Here is a 25,926-nt window from a genome sequence, read left to right on the forward strand (position 1 = left end):
CCTGGACTGAGTATATAGTTTAATTTCTTACAAGGTCCCCTTTCAAGTTCCAGGGAAATTTAACTGAAGTGTATACAAATTAGACATTGCTAATATGTACAAAAGTATTTTATAGAGTTTTTGAGCAATACTAGCAATAAACAGGATGGTACAAAAACAGTCCAATAATGCATTTCCTATTAAGAAGCACAATACACAACATAATTCAATTTTATTAAAAAATAACTTCGAAATATACAACAATCCCCTTTTGGAAGAAAAGCTATTTTTGTAGTTCACTCTGTCAGTAAACATACAAGTTGAACGTGGCAGCAGACGGCTGTCCCTTCCCATGGAGAAAAGAACTGAGGCTTCTAGAGACTATCTTTTCTGGATAAAATTCCATCAACCGCTGAGACGGGCAGTTATTGCCTGTGGCAGGCAGAATTTGAAAATGCCCCTCCCCCTTTCAGTGAGCTAATCTCCGGAACCCGTGAACATGATGAGATAGCACTCCTGCAATTATGTTCTATGCAAAATCGACCTTAATATGTATCTGTGGGTTTGAGCTAATCATATGCCCCTAAAACAGAGGATGGGAGAGAGACACGAAGTATGAGAAAGAGCTGGACGTGAAGGCTGGTTGGAAGCTGGAGGGACCACACAAGGAGGGATGCAGGCAGCCTTGAGGAGGTGAGAGGGGCCCCCAGCTGAGCCCTGGATTCTGCCAGCAACCTAAATGGGCCCGTAAGCAGACTCTTCCCAGAGCCTCCATGAAGGAACGCTGTCCTGCCAACCCTCGATTTCAGCCCCGTGAGACCCTGAGTGGAGAATCCAGCCACACTGCGCCAGACCCACAAGCTACAGAACTGCTAAATGGGTGATGACGTGTCACACAGTAACAGACAAGGGTAACTTTTCTTAACCTAATTAGATCTGGCAGTTTCTGCTTGGGCTCTGAATGCATTTCTTCCTGCTGGGTAGTAGTGATATTGTCCTTTGCAGGCAACCTTTAATATAAATCATACTGTTTTGTATTCAGTGTCTAGTATTGTTTGTTTGGCCTAAGTCCTGTTTTCTTGTGTATCGACCTGGCAAACAACTGACCACCTTACCCTGTTTTCATACCTTCTTTGGGTGACAATTTTAATACATCCAAGGGCACCCTTCCTCCACCAAGGGTTGTCAGCTCCCTCCAAATGAGGGCTCCTTCCCACTTCCCAAATACACCAGACGAGGCCTGTGGTAGGGTGGTGCCAATTTCTCCATCAGGCATCCAATATTAACTTCTTCTGCATAACTGGATTAAACTGGCACTAAGGTGATTAAGTACACTTGGGGAACAAATTCAAAGTAAAGTTTAGAAAAAAAAAACAGACTAGTTTTTACAGGTCAAATTATTTTTGGAGGAACCACCCAAAGCCATGAAAACATGTAATTTATGCCATCCCCTCTATCTCCCTCCCCGTCTCTTGCACTGGGTCGGGTTAAGCCAGGCTTCGTCGAGTCAGCTGCAGGTCACAGTGGAAACAGGAAAAACGTGCTGGTTACGCCAGGTCAGCTGCTGTTGTAATATCCTGTACGTGAAAGACTTGAAAGCCCTGCAAAAGGTCTCCAGGATGGTGGCGGGCAGATTTTGGTGTTACTTTTGAAGTCCGTTCTTCACTCTTCCAGAGGCATATACACACAGTAGACCCGAGTGGCCAACATCTCCTGTTGTCAATCCTGCTCTAGGGGACCCCAACCCACATCTGTACTTGAGAGAAGCCCCCCAAAGAGTCAAACTGAAGACAGCTCAGAATAAACCATTTTTGGTGCCAGTGATTTTTTTGAATTTCATTTTTCTCTTAGATGCTGTTTTAATCTAAGAGTGATGCTTACAGAGGCACCGGAAGTTACCAAGCACCAAAGCGTGAGCGGAACAGAATTGTTTTCATAACCTAGACTTCTGATCGGTATTGATTAAAAAGAACGTAAAACAGTAAGGCCTTAGAGACAGTGCAGGTGTTTATAGTTAAGGCTGATTGAGTCTTCTTAGCCTTGCCCACAAGCCTGAAGTAATCCAGGCTGTGTGGGATGTATGATGACCACTTTCCTCATCCTGTGAAATATCAAAGAAGTTAGGGATGAATTAAGAACCCCAGAGCCACTGCCGTATACCCCTGGCTACCCACAGTATCAGTTCTGGGTGGTCTGTTTTTAGAGCACATACGTACAAGACTCGATGTAATCAGTGTGCAAACACTTGGCCGCCTTTAACAGCGCTCCTTCACAGTTCTACGCTTGGCAGCATATATGCTAAAACCAGGAAAACAGGCAAAAAGGATCTGTATTCTAAGGAATACGTGAGATAGAGAGAAATAGTCTTAAAATAATATTGTAAATTATACTTAGATAAATTTCACGATTTCTTGATTCAAGAAAATGAAGTTCATTTCCATAGTTGGCTACTGTAAAATGTGGCATAAAAATATTTTTAGGAGACCTATCTGTATTTTAAATTCTTCTGCACACATGTAAATGAACGAGTAACAATTAAGAAGTGTCTATCTCTGAAATTCATCTCTGATATTGAAACAGAACAACAGACTGTTATTAAGTTTCTTAAGCTTTTAAGTTGCCAGATATTTACAAATAAAATATAATTTGTATCCAAAAAAAGGACCTTTCAACTATATCTGCTGCTTTCACTGGGGCTCCGGTGATGAGAGTAACTTCGGTCACTTTCACTGTCAGAGCCATAAGATCTACAACTCCTGTAATAACAAAACAAAATATACAAAAACCTTGTAACTATAAAACCTGTGAATTCCTCTTACAGCTTTTTCTAGCACTACTGATGTTTTCAAGCCGCTCTAATGCAGCACAGCACACAGCGTGGATCAGCAGGTACTGACTACGGCAACATGATGGACTTTTCAAAGATGTTTTAAATGACAAGTTGTATTAACACCAAGATAAAATAAACACCACATCTTAGGAAATTTGTGTGAAATTCATTCATGCAAATGCTGGGACCACCAAAAAAAAAGAAACCAATGAGCAGAATAGTTTCCCATGTTACCTAAAATGAGTATCAATATTTGAATAGATTACCTGAGAAAGTAATGGGAAAAAGGTGCACAAATAGTTTCATTAAAGAAATGGAAACCTAACCAAAGAGGGGTGGGAGTGGCCCTGGGCATGAACACATTCAGTTATTTTGAAAAACATTCACTGAGAGCCAGGCATTTTGCAAGATGATGGGAAAACACACACACACACACACACACACACACACACTCTCTCTCTCTCTCTCTCTCTCTCTCTCTCACACACACACACACACACAAATGAAACCAAGTATAGTTCTCTGGGGTTCAAGGATAGAACAGAATATTGGGCAAGACAAATAATTTAGGGACAAGGACAGCCACAGGAGGAACAAAGGCTGTCTTAGAGGCACACGGGAGGGACCATATCCCAGGATTAGGCATCAGGGAGGGTTGTCCAGGGACAGTGGAGACCTGCAGGGTAGATGGGAACTGGCCATTTCAAGAGGGGAGATGGCGAAGAGAGTACATGTGTCTCCAGGAAGAAGGAAAGGTCCTGGCACTTTTAAGGAGAAAAGCCAGAAAGAATCTGAGCTGCGGTTGACGCTGAGGAGGCTGGACCTGTTAAGCAAGGAAGCGTCCAGATCATACTGATATTTACAAGATCACTGTAGTCGCAATGGATAGGAGAAGGCAAGACCAGAGGCCACCAGAAAGGGACAGTACAAAACTAAGACCTTCGCAGAAGCCAAAATACGTTAAACATAGTACGTAATCCATAAAAAATGTATTTGACTCAATAATTGGCAACATATAAACCTCAATCCTGATGCTGAAGCAAATGATATTATGTTTTTTTTTTAATTAAAAAACAATGAGAAACTGGCTACTGCTAGCACGTAGTTCTATTTAAGCAAGTGGCCATGGTGTGGGTGACCTTCTTTCCAAAAGAAAGGTTTGTCCAAGATATGTGGATACATAAAAACCCTTCTTAGATTCAAACACGAACAATAACCAACAAATATTACCTGGCAACTCTTAATATAAAAGCCACTTGTAGTGGCTGCTTGCAGGTTGTTCAGATTTAAGAGGAAGTATTTCTGTCCTTGGAAGGTCACAGCACTGACTAGCACCTCCCACATCAGGCGCCCACAGTGGCCTGCAGTGTGCTCAAGGAGAGAGACCCACCTGGCCCGCCGACTGTAACTTCTGCCTCGGCGGTAACTGTCACTTCTCTGGCTTCTGCTTCGACTCCGACTCCTGCTATAGTAACTGTCGTAGGTGTAGGACCTGCTTTAACGGCAACGACACACACTAAATTTTCCCACGCAAATACTCCTATGTTCCTGTTTCTTTTTAGGATCTTAAGAGTGTTCTAGCTTAGAACATGGGCACCAGGGGACAGCGTGGGAACACAGTTCCAAAACAAGTACTGGAAACATTTAACAATCGCCCCAAGTGAGACTTACCATAATTAAAGAGAAAAATGTTAATTTCTTTTCCGCATTGAAAAATATCACAACATTAACGAGTTAGTTTGAATCTGGTGGCTCTTTATAGGCAACTATATTCAATAAACACCTGCCATTACAGTTGGACACTGTCATTTCTGACACTGGAGTACAATGGGTCAACACATAAAACTTGTCAAAAAGACCTCATTTAGAAAAGGTATGGTTTCAGGAGACAAATATATGCATTCAGTTATTCAATAAAATACCACTTTGAACTAAGAGTTTATCAAACAAAACCTTTCAGTTCTGCCCCACTGGTGGTTTCCCAATCTCTGTTCGTACCTGGACCGACTGTGGGGATCATACGAGCTGCTCCTGGATCTGCTCCTGCTGGACGTCCTAATATTAATCACATCAAGGACCATCATCTTATAAATCAGGGCAGGACAAGCTATACCAAACATTTATTATATCTAGACATGTATTTGCCCATCACGGTGAAAATACAGTGAAATCCCACAGCTGTATGTGTTTTGTTTTCACATCAAAAGTATACTGGATTTTTAAAAAAGCCTATTGGATTTCATGAGATGCAATTTTATGCAGTTCTTCTCTGAGATGCATATCAAGTCACTAGGTAGGCTTAAACTGGATGGAGTAAGGGGAGGGGTCGCACAGGTAGGACTTCTGTAAGTAAAGTGACGCAGCAGTAGTAGAAAATACCTCAGAGGCGAAGCGGGAAAGAAGCTAGCACTAGAAGTCTGGGGCCGCCCCTCCCCCAGTACACGTGCTTCTTCCTCTTGGCCCCTCTCTACAGTCTTCCTATCCCAATCTCTATCCATGTCAAGAGGTGAATGCAGATGTAAACCCAGGTTAGGGAAGATCTATGTGGGGAGGTAGAGGCAGGAATCAAGGCTTCCTAAATATTTCTACTGTTTCTCTTGCCTCACTCTGATAAGATCCCAACAGAGGAATAGTCCAAATTCCACACCTCTTTCACAGGAAGAAAACAGGCCAGTATTACATTCAGTAATGGCATGATTCTTCTCAACAACTACCCGCCTCTGCCTATGGAGCCCTAAAAAGTGGACACGATGGAGACCACACTGCAGGGTGACATCACAAGCTCACCTGTGACTTTTGTAACTCCGGTAGGAACTGCTCCGGCTTCTGGTTCGGCCTCTGCTGTACCATCCTCTGCTCCGACTTCTAGAGTAGCTTCTTGATCTACAATCAAAGCAATTGAAAAAACATGTAATTATATTAACTCACCATGGTATTAAAATGAAATTACTAGTAGGGCAGGAAGGGAAAACACAACAAGAAGAAAGGCCCCTCACAAACTCTTCACAGTGGATACGACAGTGATCTCAAAACAACAATGGTTAAAACCAAACGGAATAAAATAAAGAAAACGAGAAAAGGTTGGCACGAGTATGTTCATAGGAGCCTGATTTATAACACCAGCAACACTGAGAAGAAAATAAGCCAAATCTCCATTAATGGCAGAATGGGTTAAAAAAAATCCAGGTAGAGACATATAATGAAATACTGTGAAGTAAGAAAATGAATGAATGAACTACAGCTACATGTAATCAGCAAGGATATATCTCTAGAACACAAGGTCGAATGAAGAAGGCAAATGTAGAACATCCACATATATAAAAGGATTTTATTTATAAAAGGTGCAAACATAACACTGCATAAAGATAGAAACATCTGGGGTAAAACTATAAAGAAAGAAACGGTTAACTTTGGGGCAGGAGCGCACCTGGGATGGCTCTGGTGCGTCAAAGCTCTATTCTTTAAGCTAGATGGCAGGTACATGAGTATGTATCATAGGGCTTTTTATCCTTCGATCATTTTTCTATTCTTTACATCTCTGTAATACTCAGTGAAACAAGCAGAAACGTAAGCAGTACAATTCACTTGGCTCCTCACCCTTCTCCCCTACTTAAGCCTGTCATTCAACAACAGAAGAATACCTCTGTGTATAGGTGACATTATGTAATATCACCATAGGTTTTATTCAGTATGCAGTTATGTTTTGGAAGACATGACCCGCTTCCAGTTTATCTGCAAGAAAATGAATACATTATATTCTAATAAGATTGCAGTCATTTATCCAACCAAAAATTATAAAGCCACACCCTGTGAGGTGACTGAACCAGTAAGACACAGTTCCTGAGTTCACGGAGTTCATATCCTAGTGGGGAAGTCAGGCCAGGCAGGTATCCAAAACAGGGAGGCAGGGCAGCACCCAGGCTTATCCATCTCAGTGCACTACCTGTTAGCTGCACAGCCTAGAACAAGTCCCTTAGCCTTTCTATGCCTCGCTGTCTTCATTACAAAATGAAATACTGCCAACTCCAAGGCAGAGATGGGAAGGTAAATGAGGAGAGTGGCCCGCATCACCAACAGCTCAGAGCTGTCTCTGTGTAAGCGCTAAGGCAGACCATAAGCCGACAGGAAGCTGGCGTCGCTCAACAGGCAACTGCATCTAGCAACAGGAACTAAGAGAGAAAAGGCCACGCGGAGGAAGAGAAGCCCCACCAGCAGATGAACCCGCTGAGTGGGAGGAGAGCTAGCAGAGGGCTCCAGAAATGAGGCTGAAAACATGCCATGGCACTGGCCATCAGAATACCTGAAAGCTTCATCAGTAAACTAAGAGATGAGGGCAGGGGAAGGCACGGAAAGCAGCAAGCGCACAACGAGGGCAAAAGAGCGTGAGCACAGACGGCCTGCGGCGGCTCCTTGTTTAGGAAGAAGTCTGGGTAGGCAAGGGAAGAAAGACTGATGAATAACCAGAAAGGAAAAACATGTCACAGATTCGTATGCTATTTTCAGTTCACATGATGAGTATCAAGCACAATATCATAAGGGATGTAAGAGACAGGTAAAACCATAAAATATTTACAAGGAAAAGAAAACAATGCAACACAACAGCTTATTCATTTCTTAGTACCATTGAAATATTTTTTCCGTTTTTAATTCTCATCTGTGTTATCCATTCTATGCTGACAACAAAAGTTATGATGTGATTTATAACAACGACAAAAAGCTTTTCATGAAGGTGCAGAGTGACAAAGATGAGATCAAGGTGCTTTAAATTCTTCTGTTGCCTTTCAAAGAACAACAAAAAACCTAAAGATGATCATTTTTATCATTTTTACCACTACCCACCCCCATCTAAACTGAGATGCATGTCTTGGGCAGGTAACCGCCTCTCCGGCCCTCACCTTCCACATGTCTAAATTGAAAGGTTAGAGTAATGATCTGCAAATTCTGTATATTCTGTCAATTTAGGATTCCATTCTAAGGCACTGCTCACTGGCAAGAGAGCAGCCTCACACCTTTAAAGATGGAGAACTTACAACCTATCATGGGAACTCATTTCTACTGACAGAGAGCTTTAAATTGACAGCAACAGAGTTTTGTAAACCGAGCCCAAATTTCTCCTCCTGAAATTCCCTCTCCCTACGTCCTCAATTCTGAATCACACAAGACTTCTTATTCCTTTCAAGATATTTGGAAATAGTGTTTCTGTCCCTAATTCTGATATTCTTCCAAGCTAAACAATAACAGACTCTCTTTGGGAGAAGAACAAGAGAATACTGCTCACCGATAAGAAGATGTGGAGCTTCTCGACCGACTTCTTGAGTGACTGTAGGAGACAGACCTTGCTCTGTGTCTTGATTTGGTTTCAGATTTGCTTCGAGATCTACTCGGACTCCTGGACTGGCTATCACCATCCCGACTAGGCGTCTGCTCATCACTTGAACTTTCCTGATTTCTTGGTCTACGGTTTAAGCGCGCTGTCTTTCTTACTTCATCAAAGAGAGACCCAGGCCGGACTTTATTTTTGCTTTTAATTTCTATTCTCAAGCCTTGTGGTTTTGCTTCGGCCACAGCGGTCAACGCCTTAACTCCCACAACACCGGATGTGGCAGCAGTGGGTGCTGCCAGGTTCCCCACACCTTGCAGGGGCTTCCATTTCTTATCAGTGAGGTTGACCTGGCTCTTCTCAGCCACCTCCTTCTTCCCGGAACTTTCTCCAGCACTAGCCAAGCTAGCAGAGCCACTGTCCTGTTTCCTCACTTCACCCAATGCTTTACTTTCAGACGTGCCGCTTTCCTGTTTCACTACCACTGCTTCAGAATGTTCTGCTGCCATATCCTGCTTCAGAACGACCTTTACATCTGGGGTGCCAAGGCGTGCATTTCCCAGAGGGGAAGCCTCCTCTACCTTTGCTGGGGAACTCCTATCAGGAGTACAGATCTCCATGTTGTCATCTGTTTGAAGCACATCTTCCACTCCATTGGGAACACGTTCTTCAACATGCTGAATGCTTTGCGAACAGGCCACATTTTCCTCAGCATTTAAAGCTGTGGGAGAAATGCTGCGTTTATTATCATCTTTAGTAAACTGATCAGGATCTGATGAAACAGTCACTGTATGATGTTTACCTGAAAGGCTGCCCTCTTCACATGATTTCTCTGTTTCTGGAATATTATCTTTCACGGTTTCACTGTTTTCAGAAAGCTTTTTCTCTTTTGACTCCTGAGTAACCTGCTTGTCATCAACCTCCTCCTCCTCCTCCTCCTCACCAAATTCTAGCGGAGGCTGCCAGTGAAATGCTTGCTTTCGCTTTGGAGCCTTGTGCTTTTTGTCTTTTTTCCCTTTCAATTTCTCTTTCACTTTTTTGGTGTGTTCTCTTTTAAGATCTTCCTTTGACCCATGTTTGTGCTTCTGTGGCTTTCCTCTACTGTTTGCAGAATTGGAACAAGACCCCTCAGAATCCGAGGTTGATGTGCGCTGTTTGCTTGATTTCCAAGCGACCTTATCATCAGGCAGTGAAGTATGTGCGGACGACTTTGTTGCGGGTTTGACTTTGATGTGAATTTCACTACCCTCTGATTCAGAATCGGATGTGGCCTCACCTTCCTCCTTGTCAGAGGATGGCTGTGAGTCATTTCTACTGTTTTTAGCTACATCTCGTTCTGAATTTGACTCAGAGTCCCATTTACTCCCAGCATAATTCTTCCTTCTGGGCTTACTGCCATTTCTAAAGTGATCAGAAAGACTCTCTTTCAAAGTTCTTTTTTTTGAATGAGGGCATTCCCGTTCAGGCTTGGATTTCTCCTCACCTCTGCTTTTTTCTTGTTTATTATGTGTTCTTTCCATTTGGCCCTGCTTCTCTCTTTCTTGGGCTGACTGTGTAGCCCGAACACTTGACTGCTCACTGTCTGAAGAAGAATCTAAAGATGATCTGCTCTCGCTGTACCTTCTCTGACCTGAAGACCTGTCTCTACCTTTCACGTATTTGCTGTGAAGTGTCTTTTCAGAGCTGCTGCTGTGCCTTTTATGTGAAACGCTGTTTTTTTTCCTACTGGATCTAAGATTCCTCTTAGCTCGTCTTCCATCAGCACTGCTAACAGAAGTATATGAAGATGATCTACTACACTGTGAATGATCACTGTATTTATTTCGTGAATGAGATCTAGATGACGGAGACCTAGACCTTAAATGTGAACTAGCTAGACTACGTGATCTTGTGTATGATCTGGAATAAGATCTACTCCTAGAAGATCTGCTCCTTGACCTTGGTGAGCTTTCTGAACTTCTATCACTGTATTTTGAATAAGTGCTCTGATCGCTTTCTGAATTTTTTTCTCTTTTATGGTAGGATGATGAGCTACCAGTCTCTTTAATATTTGCTAAACTGTAAGTGCTTTGGATGGGCAGCAAGTGGGTTGTTTTCGCTTTCATTTCCTGAATTCGCTCATAAGAGGGCTTCCAAGGTTTCTGTCCAGGCTTCCATCTTGAAGGGGGGGGGCTGTCACTCAGTGGTATTACAGGAATACTTTCTGCTACAACTGGTTGCACGACTACATTTTCATTTTGGGCCATGGTTGCTCTTAAAGGTTCTGTTTTAACTGGTTTATTCTCACTTAACTGAGAAGCTGTTCTTTTGGGTGAGTTTGATGCTCTCTTTTGGTGCCCAGACTTGGAACTAGATCTGGACTTCGATCTACTTCGAGAATGTGAGGACTTTGATGCAGTCTTTGATCTTGAGCTTCCTCTAGAATAAGACCGTGAGTGAGATTTCGATCTGTATGAGTCTCTGCTGGAATGGGTTAAAGAGCTCTGAACATCCTTATCAGATTTAGACCAGTCTCTCTTTGATGAGTGATGAGACGATACTGAGGAAGAATGAGAACTCCTTTCTCTATCACAAGAGGATTTCATTCTTCGAGTGGAAGATTTTGAGGATTCTATGTCAGACGGCATAAGAATCCTTCTCTTCTTAGTTTGTTTGTGTCTTCTGCAATGTTTCTGCTTTTTCCCTTTCTTTTTATGCTTAACTTTTTTGTCTTTTCTGCGTTTCTTATGGTGGCCATCAGAATGTCTTGCTGTACTAAGGTCTGAATAATATCCATTATAGGACCATGATCTTGATCTCTGGGACAAGCTTCTTTCATCCCATCGGCTTGAACAGGGGTCACTTAACCTACAGAAAGGACATAATATTCATGCAGTGATTTATAAGCATGTTTTCTATGCCTTAAAACACAGCTTTGTTAAGCACACACAGGAAGCATGAATCAAAGAGTTATAGGCCTGGTCTTGTTACACTGTCAGAGACACACACTGAGAACCACTAACATATTCACTTACGAAAGGATTTTTTTTTTTAAGCTAAGCAAAGAATCTTACATTTGTTGGGAAAATGTTTTTGAAAATCAAACCAACTAATCACAAGAACACTACTGAACTCAATGGCAAGAGTTCCTGGCTGTTACCTGCTAACAACCCTCTGCCTCTAGGAACAATTTTTGAGGGCATGTCAAAACAAGGTCCCAGACAATTTTGTTGATTTTCTAAAATATGCAGGACAGCTGCTTGAAACTAGCATGAATCTTGTTTTTTCTCCACCTCAAAGAAGTAATCCAGATTTCCCCTAAGACTGTAAACTACTTAAAACAGAAACTGAGGAAAAAGTACACAAAAACAGATACAGGCTTTACAATCTCAGTGGTAATGTCAAAGCTCAGAATTGAAAGGCCCCAGTACCACTGTGTCTGAGCCACTTTTACACAGCAGACGCATTCCTTTTCCCAATTCCAAACCACTCTGCAGGATGTCCACAGAGAGAGAGAGAATTCTACCATGAAGAATTACACAGGGTCCCATTAGCATACTTTTCACTAGCTATTCTGGGGCCTGTCCCCTTCCTAAAATAAATATTCCCCTGTGGGACATAACTGAAGGTAAGAGATACGTACACTTCTAAAGAAGCAATAGTCCCTGAGATCAAAAGTCAATGTGCACACTGAGTGCAGGTGTTCCTATCTACCAATGAACTCATCAGTGACCTGGCTGGCTAGAAAAGAATCTGCTACGTAATTTCTAAGTCCTAATCATTTCTAAAATTGACTAAGAGGTCATTAAAAGATACAGGCTTAGTTTCTGTTAAGGAAAACAGGATTTTGATTTAAAAGCCCAACCAGTTAAGAGTACTACTTTCACCAAGAAGTCCCAAATGTATTTCCTTTGGTCAGAGTCTAATTCTGACTGTGAATCTTTAATGAAACGTCCAGAATTGTATCTAATCCCTTTAACACTTAAAATATAACAGATGCAGGATTGTGCTTATACTCAAAGCTCTTACTTATCTCCTTTACTCCACTTTTCTCCACTAGGTGGTCTATATGCTCGTAATCTCTGCATTTCCTCTTTCCAGTGAGGAGGGGTTTCACTGCTGTCATCATCATCTGACTCAGAACAGGATCTTGACCTTGGAGGTGTGTGATAACGCTTTAAAAACAAAGAGAATACTGTTTTTAAAAATGCATCTTGACAGTCTGCTATAGGACAGAGTCAAGTAAAAGACCCAATCTCAGATCATCCCATCAAAGGCAATGACTTAGGTTACCAAAAGGGTGGTCTCAAGTTATTTCTTTTTCTTTTTTTTCTTTTTAACTTTTATTTTAGGTTCGGGTGAAGTTATTTCAAACAAGGCATTAAAAAAGATGGGCAAGGCTGAGATTCACCTTTAATGCACACAAACTTTTCCTCGTCAAAGTCTTAACGAATACATTCATTAGCCTAGATTATTCAACATGCCAGATTTCTCAGCATACTCACTGATGGTTTTACATGTTCCTCTTTTCATACTCAATTAAACCCATTCAAACACAACAGTATACTTTGATCTAACAGCAACACCTTCCCATAGCTATGGAAAATAAAATTAGTTCCTTGAATAGGTTTTATATTATATCTAAAATTAAAGCTAGGATATTGATGATAGGTAAACGTTTTTTCCTATTTAGATACATAATTTCAAAAAAGTCTTATCACACATACAATTGTGCCCCTTCCTTTAATCTTCCGTCCAGACTTTGATACAGATGGTTTCTGATCACTTACAATGGGTGCAACATCAGGAATCTTCCTAGGAAAAGAAGATGGTGATGAAAATTAAAAATAAGCAAAGGGGAAGCATTTTTCTCAATGTTTAAACACAGAATTCATGTCCCTATAATACCAAAACACTTCATTCATCCAACGCTTTTGTAGCATGAGACATCCCACATAACCTTATTTTGTAAGCAAACCATTTAAATGACAAAACTTAAAAAAAAAAAAAAATCAATTGAGTAAAAATACATGATACTGATACTAGTAGCTCTCCTTTTAAGCACAGTACTATCTTATTTTTTTTTTTGAGATGGAGCCTTGCTCTGTTGCCAGGCTGGAGTGCAGTGGTGCAATCTCTGCTTACTGCAACCTCCGACTTCCTGGTTCGAGCGATTCTCCTGCCTCAGCCTCCCGAGTAGCTGGGATTACAGGCACGTGCCACCACGCCCGGCTAATTTTCGTATTTTTAGTAGAGATGGGGTTTTACCACGTTGGCCAGGATGGTCTCGATCTCCTGACCTTGTGATCCACCCATGCTGGCCTCCCAAAGTGCTGGGATTACAGGCATGAGCCACCGCGTCCAGTATCATCTTTAAAGAAAATCCTTTTTCTCTTGTCAAACCAGTGATGTTCTTAAGGGAACACTAAGGTATTGCTAACTCTGATGCTTAATTGTGCTTTGGTCATTTTTTAATAGTTTGTCTCTCTCTCCTACTCTGCTATAAGCTGCCCCTTCATCTTAAATGCTTTGAATGTGCTGCCTTATTACATCATATACACTATAAAAGTATAGTGTCTGTGACACCTACAGTCTTCCATGCATGAGATCTTTTCACACCTCAGTTTATTTTGTGTCTGTTACTATTGCCTTAATGGCTAGTTCCTATTGGGCAATTACTGTGTCAGGCATTGTATTAATAAGCATTTAAAAAATACTTTTTAAGAGAGATCTATATATACACATACACATACACATATATATACATATGTAACATAAAATTTGTCATTTTTAGCATTCTAAATGTACAGTTCAGTGGCATTAGTTACATTTACAATGCTGTGCAAGCATCACCACTGTTTTTTCAAAACTTTCTCATCACCCCAAACAGAAACTCTACTCATTAAACACTAACTCCCCATTCCCTGCTCTCACCAGCAGCCCCTGAAAACCTCTATTCTGCTTTCCATTTCTATGAATTTGACTATTCTAGGAACCAAGCATTATATGGTTCCATTTATATGAGGAACATTCAACACTTCGGGTATTTGTCTTTTTTGTGACTGGCTAATTTCAAGAAAGAAAACAAATTTCCACAAATGTTCTGTTGACAAAACTCAAAATACTATAACAACAACTGAGTATCATTTTTTGTAATAAAGCTCTACTAATGAGAAGAATGCAATTCATTTTTGGGAGGTGGAATAACTTTGCTTAATTAGGGCTCAAAGTTATTCTCTATTAAAACAAATAATGTTAGAAATTGGCTGGGGGTGGTGGCGAGGCACCTGTAGTACCAGCTACTCAGGAGGAGACGGCAGGAGGATCACTTGAGCCCAGGAGGTTGAGGCTGCAGTGAGCCATGATCTTGCCACAGCTCTCTAGCCTGGGCGACAGAGCAACAGAGCAAGTCCCTGTCTCAAAAAAACAAGAAAATACAAAAGACTCCCAGATAATGTTAATGCTCTTCCTCAACGCTCATCTGTAATGAGATTTTATGTATTTCATCTTTAAAAAGATCTCTTCACACAGATGGCTGGATATGTGTAGCAGCTGAAATTCTGGTGAGTTATAGCTTTATCACTGTGATCTGTAGTGCGCCTCTCAGCACGTGAAGGCGTGAGAGCACTACATACAAACTCTGTTGCAACTACTTAGTTCTCCTGTTGCAGCAGAACAAATGTAAACAAATGAATGAGGTTGTGTTTCAATGAAACTTTATTTTTAGATAAACTTTATTTTTAGTTGGAATTTCACGTCACAAAATATTCCTTTTTTGATTTCCCCTAAAAAACATTTAAACACATAAAAAACACATTTAACTCATGGATTGTACAAAAACAACCAGTAGGCCAAATCTGGTCCACGAATCACAGACTGCTGACACCTATCATATAACAATGAAGTTGATCTTTCAAGCTTCCTACCTTCTGAAAGCCAAATGGATTTGACCAATGAACTTGGTGTCTTATAAGGAATTAAAGTTCTACTATAAAATCTGTTAACAAGCTAGAATTTTTAATAATGAAAACATAATATGTTAAGCTATTAATTCAAAGATACATGCCATTTTGCAACAGCTTTTTAAAACAAGACAGTATCAGGCTTTAAAAAAATTTAATAAACTAAATAACTTTATGCAGAGACCTAATTATAAACAAGGACTCTTATACTTTTCAGCTTTCAAAATAACTCTACATAGGGAACTTATCAATTATACCAGCCATTATGGTATTTCTATTTCTTTTCATGAAACATTTTCTTTTAATAATTCTAAACTTAAATCTAATACACAAAATACATTACTATTTTCTCAGACCAAATCTAAAACTACACATTCACTTTTCTAATGCAGAGAAGTAATCGTTGAACAAGTTAACAAACGTAACTTATTTATGATACTAAATTATATTTCCAATCATCATACAATTAATTATGCACTACTCAAATTGGAACGCATGCTTCAGCACTCAAATGGATCCAAAGAATTCATCTAACTCTCTATTCTGATAACTAAAATCTCACCCCTCTAATGAAAGGCAAAGGCAGGAAGATTAGGAATGAAATGTTTCCAGATCACCAATAGGAGCTTCCCTGACCAACTTGCCCAACCTCCCCTCCCTACTAGAATGTGAATTCTGAAAGGTAGTGTATGTTAACAGTCATTAATCTGATACTCCCACAGTATCTTCCAGCGTGCTTCAAACATGAGTCATGTTCCATACGTGAGTGTAGGAACTGCAATGAGCTGACGAATTGTCTCTCAGAGAAATAAAAACATATAGTTTCGTCATCCTACTTACGGTTCAGGTTCCGCAGTAACAACAGGCATATCTCTTCTCAGTAAAAATCGGTTCTCAGGCACTGGAGGAATTTCTTCTGGGCGGACCACAGGTTTTTCCCTTTTAGCATTGGCATCAACTGACCTTTTTTCATTGGTATCACTCCTCTCAGAGTGACTTAGAGAGAACAAATCAAGTCACCAATTAAAATGTATAATGTTTGCATTTCATAATAAAAGCACATAAAATTAGATATTAAAACAACAGCATAATTAACAATAGCGTACAAGTCTCACTCAAAAGAGTTATATGATTTTCACAAAGAGAACATATTATCAACCGAGTGAAAAAACCCAGAGGCTAAAATTCTGATCGGAAAATTCTTAAATGACCCTAACATTTTTATTTTAAGAGTTCCAGGAAGCGAGGTATTGTGGCAAACACCTGTAATCCCAGTACTTTAGGGGTCTTACATGGGAGGATTGCTTGAGGCCAGGAGTCAGAGACCAGCCTGGTCAATGCAGTGAAAGACCCTATCTCTACAAAAACTTTACAAATGAGCCAGGCATAGTGGTACACTCCTGTAGTCCTAGCTACTCAGGAGGCTCAGGCAGAAGGATCTCTTGAGCCCAGGAGGTTGAGGATGCAGTGAGCTATGACTGTGCCACTGTACTCCATCCAGCCTGGGTAACAGAGCAAGACCCTGTCTCTTAAAAAAATAAAAAACAAAAAAAACCCAAACAATTCTTAGGACTATTTTCACCTGAAAACTGAAAACACACACAATCTTTGAAATGAAATGCCTACACTACCAACTCCTAGATTTGGCAGATTTCAATTGAGATAAAGTTTAAAAAATACCATCCTTTTTCAGTAACGGCTAATAAAATTGAGTTTACAGAATTATACATATTCTTCCCTTTCCGGAGTGTGTGTTTTTAGGTAAGAGTACATTGGTGTTCAACACGTACCCTTTTGGGCTCATTACATGTTTATTCCTTGGCTCTTCTGAACTGCTTGCTTCCTTTCGCCTCTTTTTAGAACGTTTAACTTTTGGCCTCCTCTTATGTTTCCTCCTTCTGCTTCTCTCATGTTCAATTTCACTTTCTGAAGATGATTCTGAAGAGGAAGAGGAATTGGAAGAGGAATCCAAGTCTTCTGAATGAGCTGGTTTCTTCCTTTTTTTCTCAAAAACTTTTAAGAAACATTAATAAAAACATTAGTACTAAATTTCAGTGCCTACGCTTCGGAGTAAAAACTATGATTACTGAATATCAAAATATGCTTTACATACAGCAAACAAAAAATGAAATGTAGTTTTTTCAAGTTTATAATAAAATTACTGGCAAGATTGTAAGGTAATGAGTCCCCTGTCCTTATGAAGCCTAAATTCTAGCTGGGTTAAATGACAAGAAATAGGCCACACCCATAATAAAGGCGGTGGCTCACACCTGTAACCCCTGCACTGTGGCAAGCCAAGATAGGCAGATCACTTGAGGTCAGGAGTTTGAGACCAGCCTGGCCAACATGGTGAAACCCTGTCTCTACTAAAAATAATAAAAATTAGCCAGGCATGGTGGTGCATGCCTATAATCCCAGGTACTCCAGAGGCTGAGGCAGGAGAATCACTTGAACCCAGGAGGTGGAGGTTGCAGTTAGCTGACACTGTGCCACTGCACTCCAGCCTGGGCAACAGAACAAGAGTCTATCTCAAAATAAATAAAAAGAAAGAAAGACCTGCATAAGATGACAAATGATAAGTGCTAAGACAGAAAAACAAAGCAGGGTAAAGGGAACAGGGAGATTAGGGAGAGTTTAACATAACATTTCAACAGAGACCTACAGAATTAAGGGAGGATGTCATGCAGGTATCTTAATGGAGGGTGTTCCAGTCAAAGAGAACAGACAGCACAAAGTCCCTGAGTGGCTGGCATGTCTGAATAGAGGTCAGTATGCCTGGAAGGCAATGAATAAGGGGAGAGTTCAGAGCGACAGCAGAGAGCCGGACCAGCCAGTGCCTTAGGGACCACTGTAAAGACTTAGGCTCTGCAAGATTGAGAAGGGAGCCCTTCAAGGGTTCTGAGCAGGCATGACATGAATGCAAATTATGGTTCAAAGGGATCACTCTGGTTGCTGTTAAGGACAGACCATAGCTGTCCTAGGACATAAGCAGTAAGACCAGTTAGGAAGCTACTGCTGCTGACAAGATTATAGGACAGAGGCAAGGTAAACAGTTATGAGGCTACCGTAGTAATCCAGACACAAAATACTGGTGGTTTGGATCAGGCTGGTGGCAAGGAAAAGGAAGAGGAGGTAGGATTTGACAAGACACGCTACAAGATTAAATGTGTAGGGTATGATTCAGAGGCACCAACGGCTACTGTTACACCACTAGTTCCACTACTCAAATCCAGTTACAGTCTTCAACACTGCTTTACCTGTGTCTTAGCTTCGTCTGTCAAAAAAGTTCTTACCATCTTTCACTGATTTTGTGGCAAGTACTCCACAGTCAATAACTCGCACATCTGCATATGGTCTACTTGCAGCATCAGTTTTCAGATTTTCAATTTGTTCGATTACTTCAAAACCAGAAATAACCAGTCCAAAGACGACATGCACCCTGTCAAAATACAAATTCAAGAAACAACTGGTTTGATAATTAAGCTACAAACAATAATCAAGACAATTAACTGTAATCAATGACATGTCCACAGACCTGAAAATAAAACCAAACTGTTTGTTGTAAGAAGCAACTAGAAAGAATGAGAACTTGAAATCTGCTTCATAAAAGTAAACAATTATGCAAACTGGGCCTCGGTTTTCTGCCTTTAAAACAATGGTTCTTAACCATTTTAGATAGAGTTTGGTAACATTCAGACTTCACTTGTCACTCTGAAACCCTCCTTACAGGGACACTTGAAATTGTGCTGCTTACTATCTGGCCCATTTTGAAAACTTAAAAAAAAAACTGTACTGCTGAGAAGCCCATCCATGAGGACAGATTAATGGATCCTTCAGTGACATGAGAGCCATGGGGTCTCAAAATGACTCTATTTTGTGATCCTAAGGAAGAGGCTGGCTGTGAGATTAACCCGACATCAACAGCACTCCCTTGAGGGCTCAACCATGGTCCAATCTGTCTTTATGGCTGGCCACCCAAACACTTCCCCAAGGTAGTAAGAATATAACTCTTACCCATCCAGGTGTGGAGCAGGCTTTGTGGTACTATGTAATAAACAGCAACACAAATATGATGTCAAACACGGTGTGTTCAGGTGAAGAGAGCAGAAAGGTTTAAACACAGCATGTAGAGAACAGAGAAGTAAAGATAAAAAGATAAGGGAAAAAGTTAAACATGATATACATCTAACCTTAAAGACCCCAAAACAGCAATAGTAGCCATTTTACTAATTAAAAAAACCTCACAATCATCTCTATTAGACTATATGTATGTATACATAATATATGAAATAGGTTTGACTTATACCCATAAATATATAGCATGAATACACATAAAAATTAAAGTTACTCTCAAATCCAAAACAAAACAAAACACTTTTAAAAAACCCTCAAAATGTATCAGCATAATTAAATAAGAAAAGCACCTCTTATTTGCCCTATGGAAAGAAAGTGTGATTAACATTTGCCCCATGCATGTAAATGTTTTCCTATTTGTGATGTCTCATATCGAGTCAGTCTGCATTTTTAGGCAGGCAGACAGAGGTAGGCCTTGGAGCTCTGTTTCCAGAACTTCCTGCCCCACTTCCTTCACCCAAGGTGAAGCTGACACAGCAACTGAAAATGCGATAGGGGGAAAAGCTGCAATCTGCCAACCCTCCTGATAGCAAAGTAATGATGTCTAGCATTACAGGCATTTTAAATTTCCATCACCCAGAAAACACCGAACCGGCTTCTTCTACAGTCACCAACTGTCAGACAATCTGCAGGGTATATTTGGTTAAGATATTTTGAACCCAAGCTAGTTTTCCCATAGCATTTTCATAGATCTTCACATTATATGAATTGCAGTGGAAAAAATTCAAAAGCAGATAATTAGACTCAGAATTATACACCACAAGCATCTTGATTTATAAGAATGAGAAATAGATATTTAAGAAATAGAAAACAAATTTGAGAGAGAAAAAAATATCACTAGATGTCAGGCCACGTTAAAGCAGTCAACTGTACTAGAAGCTGCCACATAAATTTTTGCATTCATTTTAAAGCAATTTTAAGACATGTAAGTGAACCAAACCCAGTTTTCAACCATAACAATGCTAAAAATCCTTATTGTACAAGGATTTGTAATGTTTATACTTACATTAAGAATATTCAGCTCTGTAAGAGCACTACATAATTTAATTTTTAAAAAGTAAAATGTCAACTTAAGAAGTCCCAGAATTTTAAAAGAAATACTAAGTTTTAAAACTACAAATATAAAATATTCCTTAGAAGAGTGAAAAGTGGAAATTCAGGCCAAATGTAATTATAAAAATAAAAACAGGCAGCAAAAAAAAAAAAAAAAAAAAGAAAACAGAAACTAATGAATTAGTGAGCCACTAGTGTTTAAACCATTAAACTAGCATCTAGAAACCACTTTGGATGGTAACTTTAAGACAGAAATGTGCTTTAATTATAAAGCTTTACCAAAGTACACTGAAGACAAGAAATTAGTACAGAAGCTAGACAGTGATTCCATTATATGAAAGATGTACAGAGTACTTATTTATTTATTTAGAGATGGAGTCTTGCTCTGTTGCCCAGGCTAGAGTGTGATGGCACAATCTCGGCTCACTGCAACCTCTACCTCCCAGGTTCAAGTGATTCTCCTGCGTCAGCCCCCCAAGTAGCTGGGATTACAGGCATGCGCCACCACGCCCAGCTAATTTTTATATTTTTAGTAGAGATGGGGTTTCACCATGTTGGCCAGGCTGGATCCGCCTGCCTCAGCCTCCCAAAGTGCTGGGATTACAGGCGTGAGCCCCCACGCCCAGCCAAGAATGCTTTTAAAAAAGTAAAATTTTTCTACAATGTAAGGGATCGGCCCAAATATGCAGAAGTAAAAACAATGTATGGTTTCCTGATGAGCTATATCCCTTCTCCTTCCCTGATCCTTTTTCCCATAACTCACAGATCTTGCAGTACTGGGGAAAGCCTACACATTTTTCTAATAACATGAAGAGCCCAATTCAATTTGCCATCTTGGCTAATAGAAAGGCTGTAAAAACTACCTTCTGGCAAACCTTTGGAGCACATGTTGAAATAAAACATTCCAGAGTAGTGTAGTGATGCAGCAACATACTACTTGAGACTCAATTTAAGGATGGAATAGTCATTATGACATTAACGTTTAGTTTTTAACTCAAATGAAAACTGCCAAGAATAGGCAAATTTGGTCTTTTATTGTAGTAGTGCAGAAAACAAAGACAGAAATGACTCTTTCTTTCAAGGACAACTCAGCCTGCCCACAGTGCCTAAACCTGATGTGAATGATTTAAGTCCATTACTTGGATCTGCAACTCAAGATACAGAAATTTATAAGTCTGTACGTACTTTAATTAGATTAGATTACATATTAAGAATACTAAATATTTAACAAAAAGAAGCCCTCTAGAGTTCTCTACCTACATTCCAGGAGTAGAAATCCCAATGTAAAGCAGGTTTACTGGCACTGGGCTAATACATGGATGAACAGAGGACATTAGCCAAAGAGGGTTACAAAAGGGTGGGGAGAAATACTATGCTCCGTCTAGACTATTCAATTCTATACAAAGAGGCAAAGAGCTCATCCCACGAACTCTTATTCTTTCAAAACTTTCAATTAAAAAAAATTTGCATGGATCTTCAAAGCAGCTGTTTAAAGAGCTATGCAATGGTGGCCCATGCTCAGTAAGTGAAGGCCACAGGCTGTCATAAATGTTTAAATTTATATATGCTTATGAAAACATACCTAAAAAAGAGAAAAAAGCACAAGGAACATTTCAGATTATAAAACCTTTCAATATGTATGCATTTCCATTTTCTTTCGTACTTAGAGACAGTGATTTCTCAATTTCCCCGACCCCTGAATCTACTTTAAAAAAACATGTGCCCAAGGTATTTAAGCCTTATAAATCCTAGAAATTGGCAAGTGTCACTGCTACTCCAAAAACAATCTACAGTTGTATACCATTATCAGAGAAGCTTTTGTCCTTACACAGAAATGACTAATTCCACACTGAAATGAGAACTAAAACCATACCATAAACTATAACCCCACTCCCCCACCAGAAGATGTGCAGGAACTTGGTGGAAACAAGCCACTGAAGTTAAAATATAGTTCCCAGGATTAACCATGAAAAATAAAAGGCATTTGTTTTACATGTACTGCTGCTATACAGATAAAGCAGAAAGTTTTTTTTCTTAAAATGTTTCAATGCACATAACAATAGAATTAAAGAGATAAAGGCAAAGAAAGAAAGAGAGAGAGCCTTAGAGTAATGAGACATTACCTTTGGAGCGCACGGTGTAACACTCTTTCTGTAAATTTTACACAAAAATGGCAAGAAATAAATTGTAATACACTTTTAAGACAAGACTGAATCTATGTTTTAATATCAATATAACTTTGAAATTAAATATTTTCAAGTTTTATGCAAAGCAAGAAAGCTTTTTTAAATGGAGGGCTCTAAATTTTCTTTCGTATGGGATATTTATATAGCGATAAATTATGCTTAAGAAAAGCATTGTATTGTGGCTAAGTGGGAATCTATTCAGATCCTTAATATTAACACTAGAGTGCCAATAATAGCTATTAACATACTACATTTCCTTTCACAAATCCCAGAAATTAGCTAAGACAACATTTTCTCAAGAGAATGGTGTATCTTGAATACACATATAAACATAAAAATCTGAACACCCAGGAGCAGTTACTACCAGTCAAAGGCAAAACTGTCATTAAAAAAACTGAGTTAAATCATCCAAAACAAAATTTCAAGGAACTTTTAACTAATTCATGTCAAACAGTTAAAGAACCTTTCATGCTTCTACATTTGCAACCTTTGTTTGGTGATATATCACACAGACTACTTTCAGGAGTTAATGAAAATGTTTGTAGTTACTGTTCAGTGACATCCATACATGTTGAGTTAAAGTCACTGAACATAATAATAACGCAGCATAACTACAATTTTAGTGACCTTCTCCGAGTATAAAAAGGCGAGAGAGATGAAAATGTAAGTGCAGTCAAATCTTAGCCACAATATCTTCTTTTCCTGTCTAATCTCTGATTTTCCCCATTATAAAGAATTTTTTTCAGAGAACACACACACTGACCAATATTTATCTGTATTTAAACTTAAATAAATCTATTACTACTGAGATCAAAATACTACTATACCATGGACAAAATGCTTTATAAGAGTTCTGAACATAATAAATCTTGAAACATTTAACAATAAGCTTAAATTTATTGTAAAGGCATTGACAACATGAGTAAGTGTGAAAAAAGAACATAACGTTTGAAATAATGTGGAGTTTTCAATGAATGTTGAAAAAAAAATAAGTGACTGTAGGTGTGAAGTAGTACGGAAGAGGGAAATAAGAAAACCTCTGCCCGATTTAGTTTTTAACATCAGCGCTTTCCCTTCGGCTCCTGTAACTATCACGCTGTCATGGAAGAGGCACCAAACTGTACAGAATGATACACCTGTATAACGACATGGAAACTAACCAAGCCACTTGACAATGCTCTACCCACGTGTTCCAAAAGTCACCAAAGTAGAAGTGCCTTCTAAAATTCAGCGCTAATGTTAAGATAATACACACCAAACATTACTATATACAAAATGTCTTCTACATTGCTAGTATATAAGTCACATAAACAGTAAGTTATTAAGCCTGACACTTAATATTCAGAGAATTTGGTTTATGGCTAAGTTTCATGAACATCTTTGCTCACGAAAAATTCTGAGGTTAATATATGAAGGTATTACCCCCCTCCAAAAAGGAAGGAAAAAGCTAGAACTTCTCAGGTGAACACTTACTATCATTTCTTCTCACATAAATTTATGAATATGTGGGTAGAAAAAGTATTTCTACCCCAAATCTAGTTTTACTACACAAAATGTCAACACAGCTTTACAAACCCCTTAGAACCAACCACTCCTCCACTCTCCTGGCTCCCCTACCTTGCAATGATCAGCACTCCTCTCCCACTTAAGTACTTGCAAGGCGGATTCTTAAGTGACATCAAATATGTTCTAAAACTTCTTTTGTCCCTCCCCGCTCATTGCCCTATTTATGACTGTTAAAATGTAGCAAACCTGTTTTGTTTAAAGTTCAAAATTGCACTATTCTATGTTATCTTGTTTTCTTACATTGTTATGATTATTAATGAGCACTGACAGTGGCCAGTGACAGGAACTGCTCTTGCAAGCTCTGCAGATTTCTACTCTATGGCTCACAGACGAAGATGTTCTAACAGCAGCTGATGAAGAGACTTCTGTTGCTCTTGATTCAGGCAAATAAGCTCAATACTTCTTTAAGACATCTTTCAGACTAATGAAAACCAAGCAATTATGACTGTTTCCATTAGGCAAGACAATGTTTGCATATAAATCAGTCTACACATTCAGAAACTTAGGACTACCCTACGAAACACTTTCTTCCTTTTATATCCAAATTTTCATACCAATGTTTCAGTAAAGAAAAACTAACTCAAGGTACATGGGAGACTAAAATCAAGGTTTCCTGACAGCTATACTAATGTCCTATCCCAGAAGTTATTTAGTACAAAACTATAAATTATTTAATCTTTTTCATGACTATTTTATACAACATCTTTGTCTTTTTGATTAATGTATATAAAGACAATGAAAATTACAGCCAGAATGAATAAGCTATCACTAACAGCGAAAGGGGAAAGAATGTTTCCCCAAATGTCATTTTGTTTTCCAGCAAAATGCTTGATGCCTCTAATATTTAACTAAAATAAATTCAGAGCAGAGCGGTTAATAAAATTTTGAGCTTAAATATGCTTAAATTTATAGCAAAGGCATTAATAATATGAGTAAGTGTGCAGCATTTTTTTTCTAGCTATCACTTTCTTCCAGATTATAAGTAAAATTTCTATAATCTGGACTTTACATGGTTTTTCAAGAATTTAGCATAACCTACAGAATGAAAAGGTTGGACTAGATAATCTCTAAATCCCTTTCCAATCTATGACCTTATAATTCTAGCTTTTATTGGGGTTTCTTCCTATTCTTCAACCTAAAAAATAAATAAGAACACAAAGGACAAAATAAACACCAAATTAACTTGGTAACTTTAGTCCCAAGTCTTTAAATTCCTTCAAAAATGTTCAAAATAAAAACCACTGTTTCCTTAGCGATTCATGGGGACAGTGCCGTATGTCACTTCTTCCACGTTTCTTGAGCAGTACTATTCCAAAAAGAATCAAGTTTTCTTCTATATAGGCCCCCAAGAGCAAAATCACTATGACAAATATAGTAGTAGAAATAGTTACTGTAAAAATTACCAATAGATGTATAGAAGAAAATCTGATTTTCATCATGTATATAATTGTTCCAGCCAAAGAAATCAATATATGCAAAATTATGTTGAATAAAAATGACATATGCCTAAAGAAGGGTGAGTTTTTAAATGTGTAAGTAATGAAGACAGAAGTTAATGCACAAAACACAAGAATCCTTGAGGGATGTTTTGCAAATACCCACACTAACAGCACCAAATCTACTCCTTAGGAATTGCAGAGTAACAGCTTCATAAGAAAACTACAAAAACAATTTTGCAAGGATGTATGTATTAGAAATCCTTATTGAGCCTATAAAGCAGGAACCATAAAGACAGGTTTTTTTTATTTTACCACCATTCTTACACTATCCTTTCTTTTCCAGATTCCAGAACTGCCACTCAAGGTGCCATATGAGGAGGTGTGATAACAGAGTAAGAGGCAGGAGCCATCCTTCAGAAGCCATCAGCAAGCTCTGTGACCATCAGAGATATTATCTGTGATCATATTCATAACCTGA

The 25,926-nt window shown here is 39.1% G+C and overlaps 1 protein-coding gene across 9 annotated transcripts in view; it reads right to left on the reverse strand.

Moving 5' to 3' along the window:
- NKTR (natural killer cell triggering receptor) overlaps nt 1-25,926 on the reverse strand; it is a 45,362-nt gene continuing 19,436 nt past the window's right edge. For 3 of the 9 annotated variants that reach the window (XM_021666609.2, XM_012460105.2, XM_064360096.1), the window contains 10 exons: nt 19,085-19,114; nt 18,364-18,509; nt 16,861-17,083; nt 15,911-16,066; nt 12,836-12,923; nt 12,138-12,283; nt 8,088-10,976; nt 5,597-5,692; nt 4,808-4,864; nt 2,643-4,304 (listed from right to left, as the gene is read on the reverse strand). In XM_021666609.2, coding sequence (XP_021522284.2) covers nt 3,917-4,304; nt 4,808-4,864; nt 5,597-5,692; nt 8,088-10,976; nt 12,138-12,283; nt 12,836-12,923; nt 15,911-16,066; nt 16,861-17,083; nt 18,364-18,509; nt 19,085-19,114 — 4,219 coding nt within the window. In that variant the 3' untranslated portion in view covers nt 2,643-3,916. Of the gene's footprint in view, nt 4,305-4,807; nt 4,865-5,596; nt 5,693-8,087; nt 10,977-12,137; nt 12,284-12,835; nt 12,924-15,910; nt 16,067-16,860; nt 17,084-18,363; nt 18,510-19,084; nt 19,115-22,380; nt 22,398-25,926 lie in introns of those variants that run through there. The other 6 variants (XM_012460110.2, XM_012460109.2, XM_064360095.1 and 3 more) reach the window with 6 other exon arrangements.

Source organism: Aotus nancymaae, unplaced genomic scaffold (genome assembly GCF_030222135.1).
Source record: "Aotus nancymaae isolate 86718 unplaced genomic scaffold, 86718_ANA_hifiasm-v0.15.2.pri h1tg000038l, whole genome shotgun sequence".
NCBI classification, from domain to species: Eukaryota; Metazoa; Chordata; class Mammalia; order Primates; family Aotidae; genus Aotus; species Aotus nancymaae.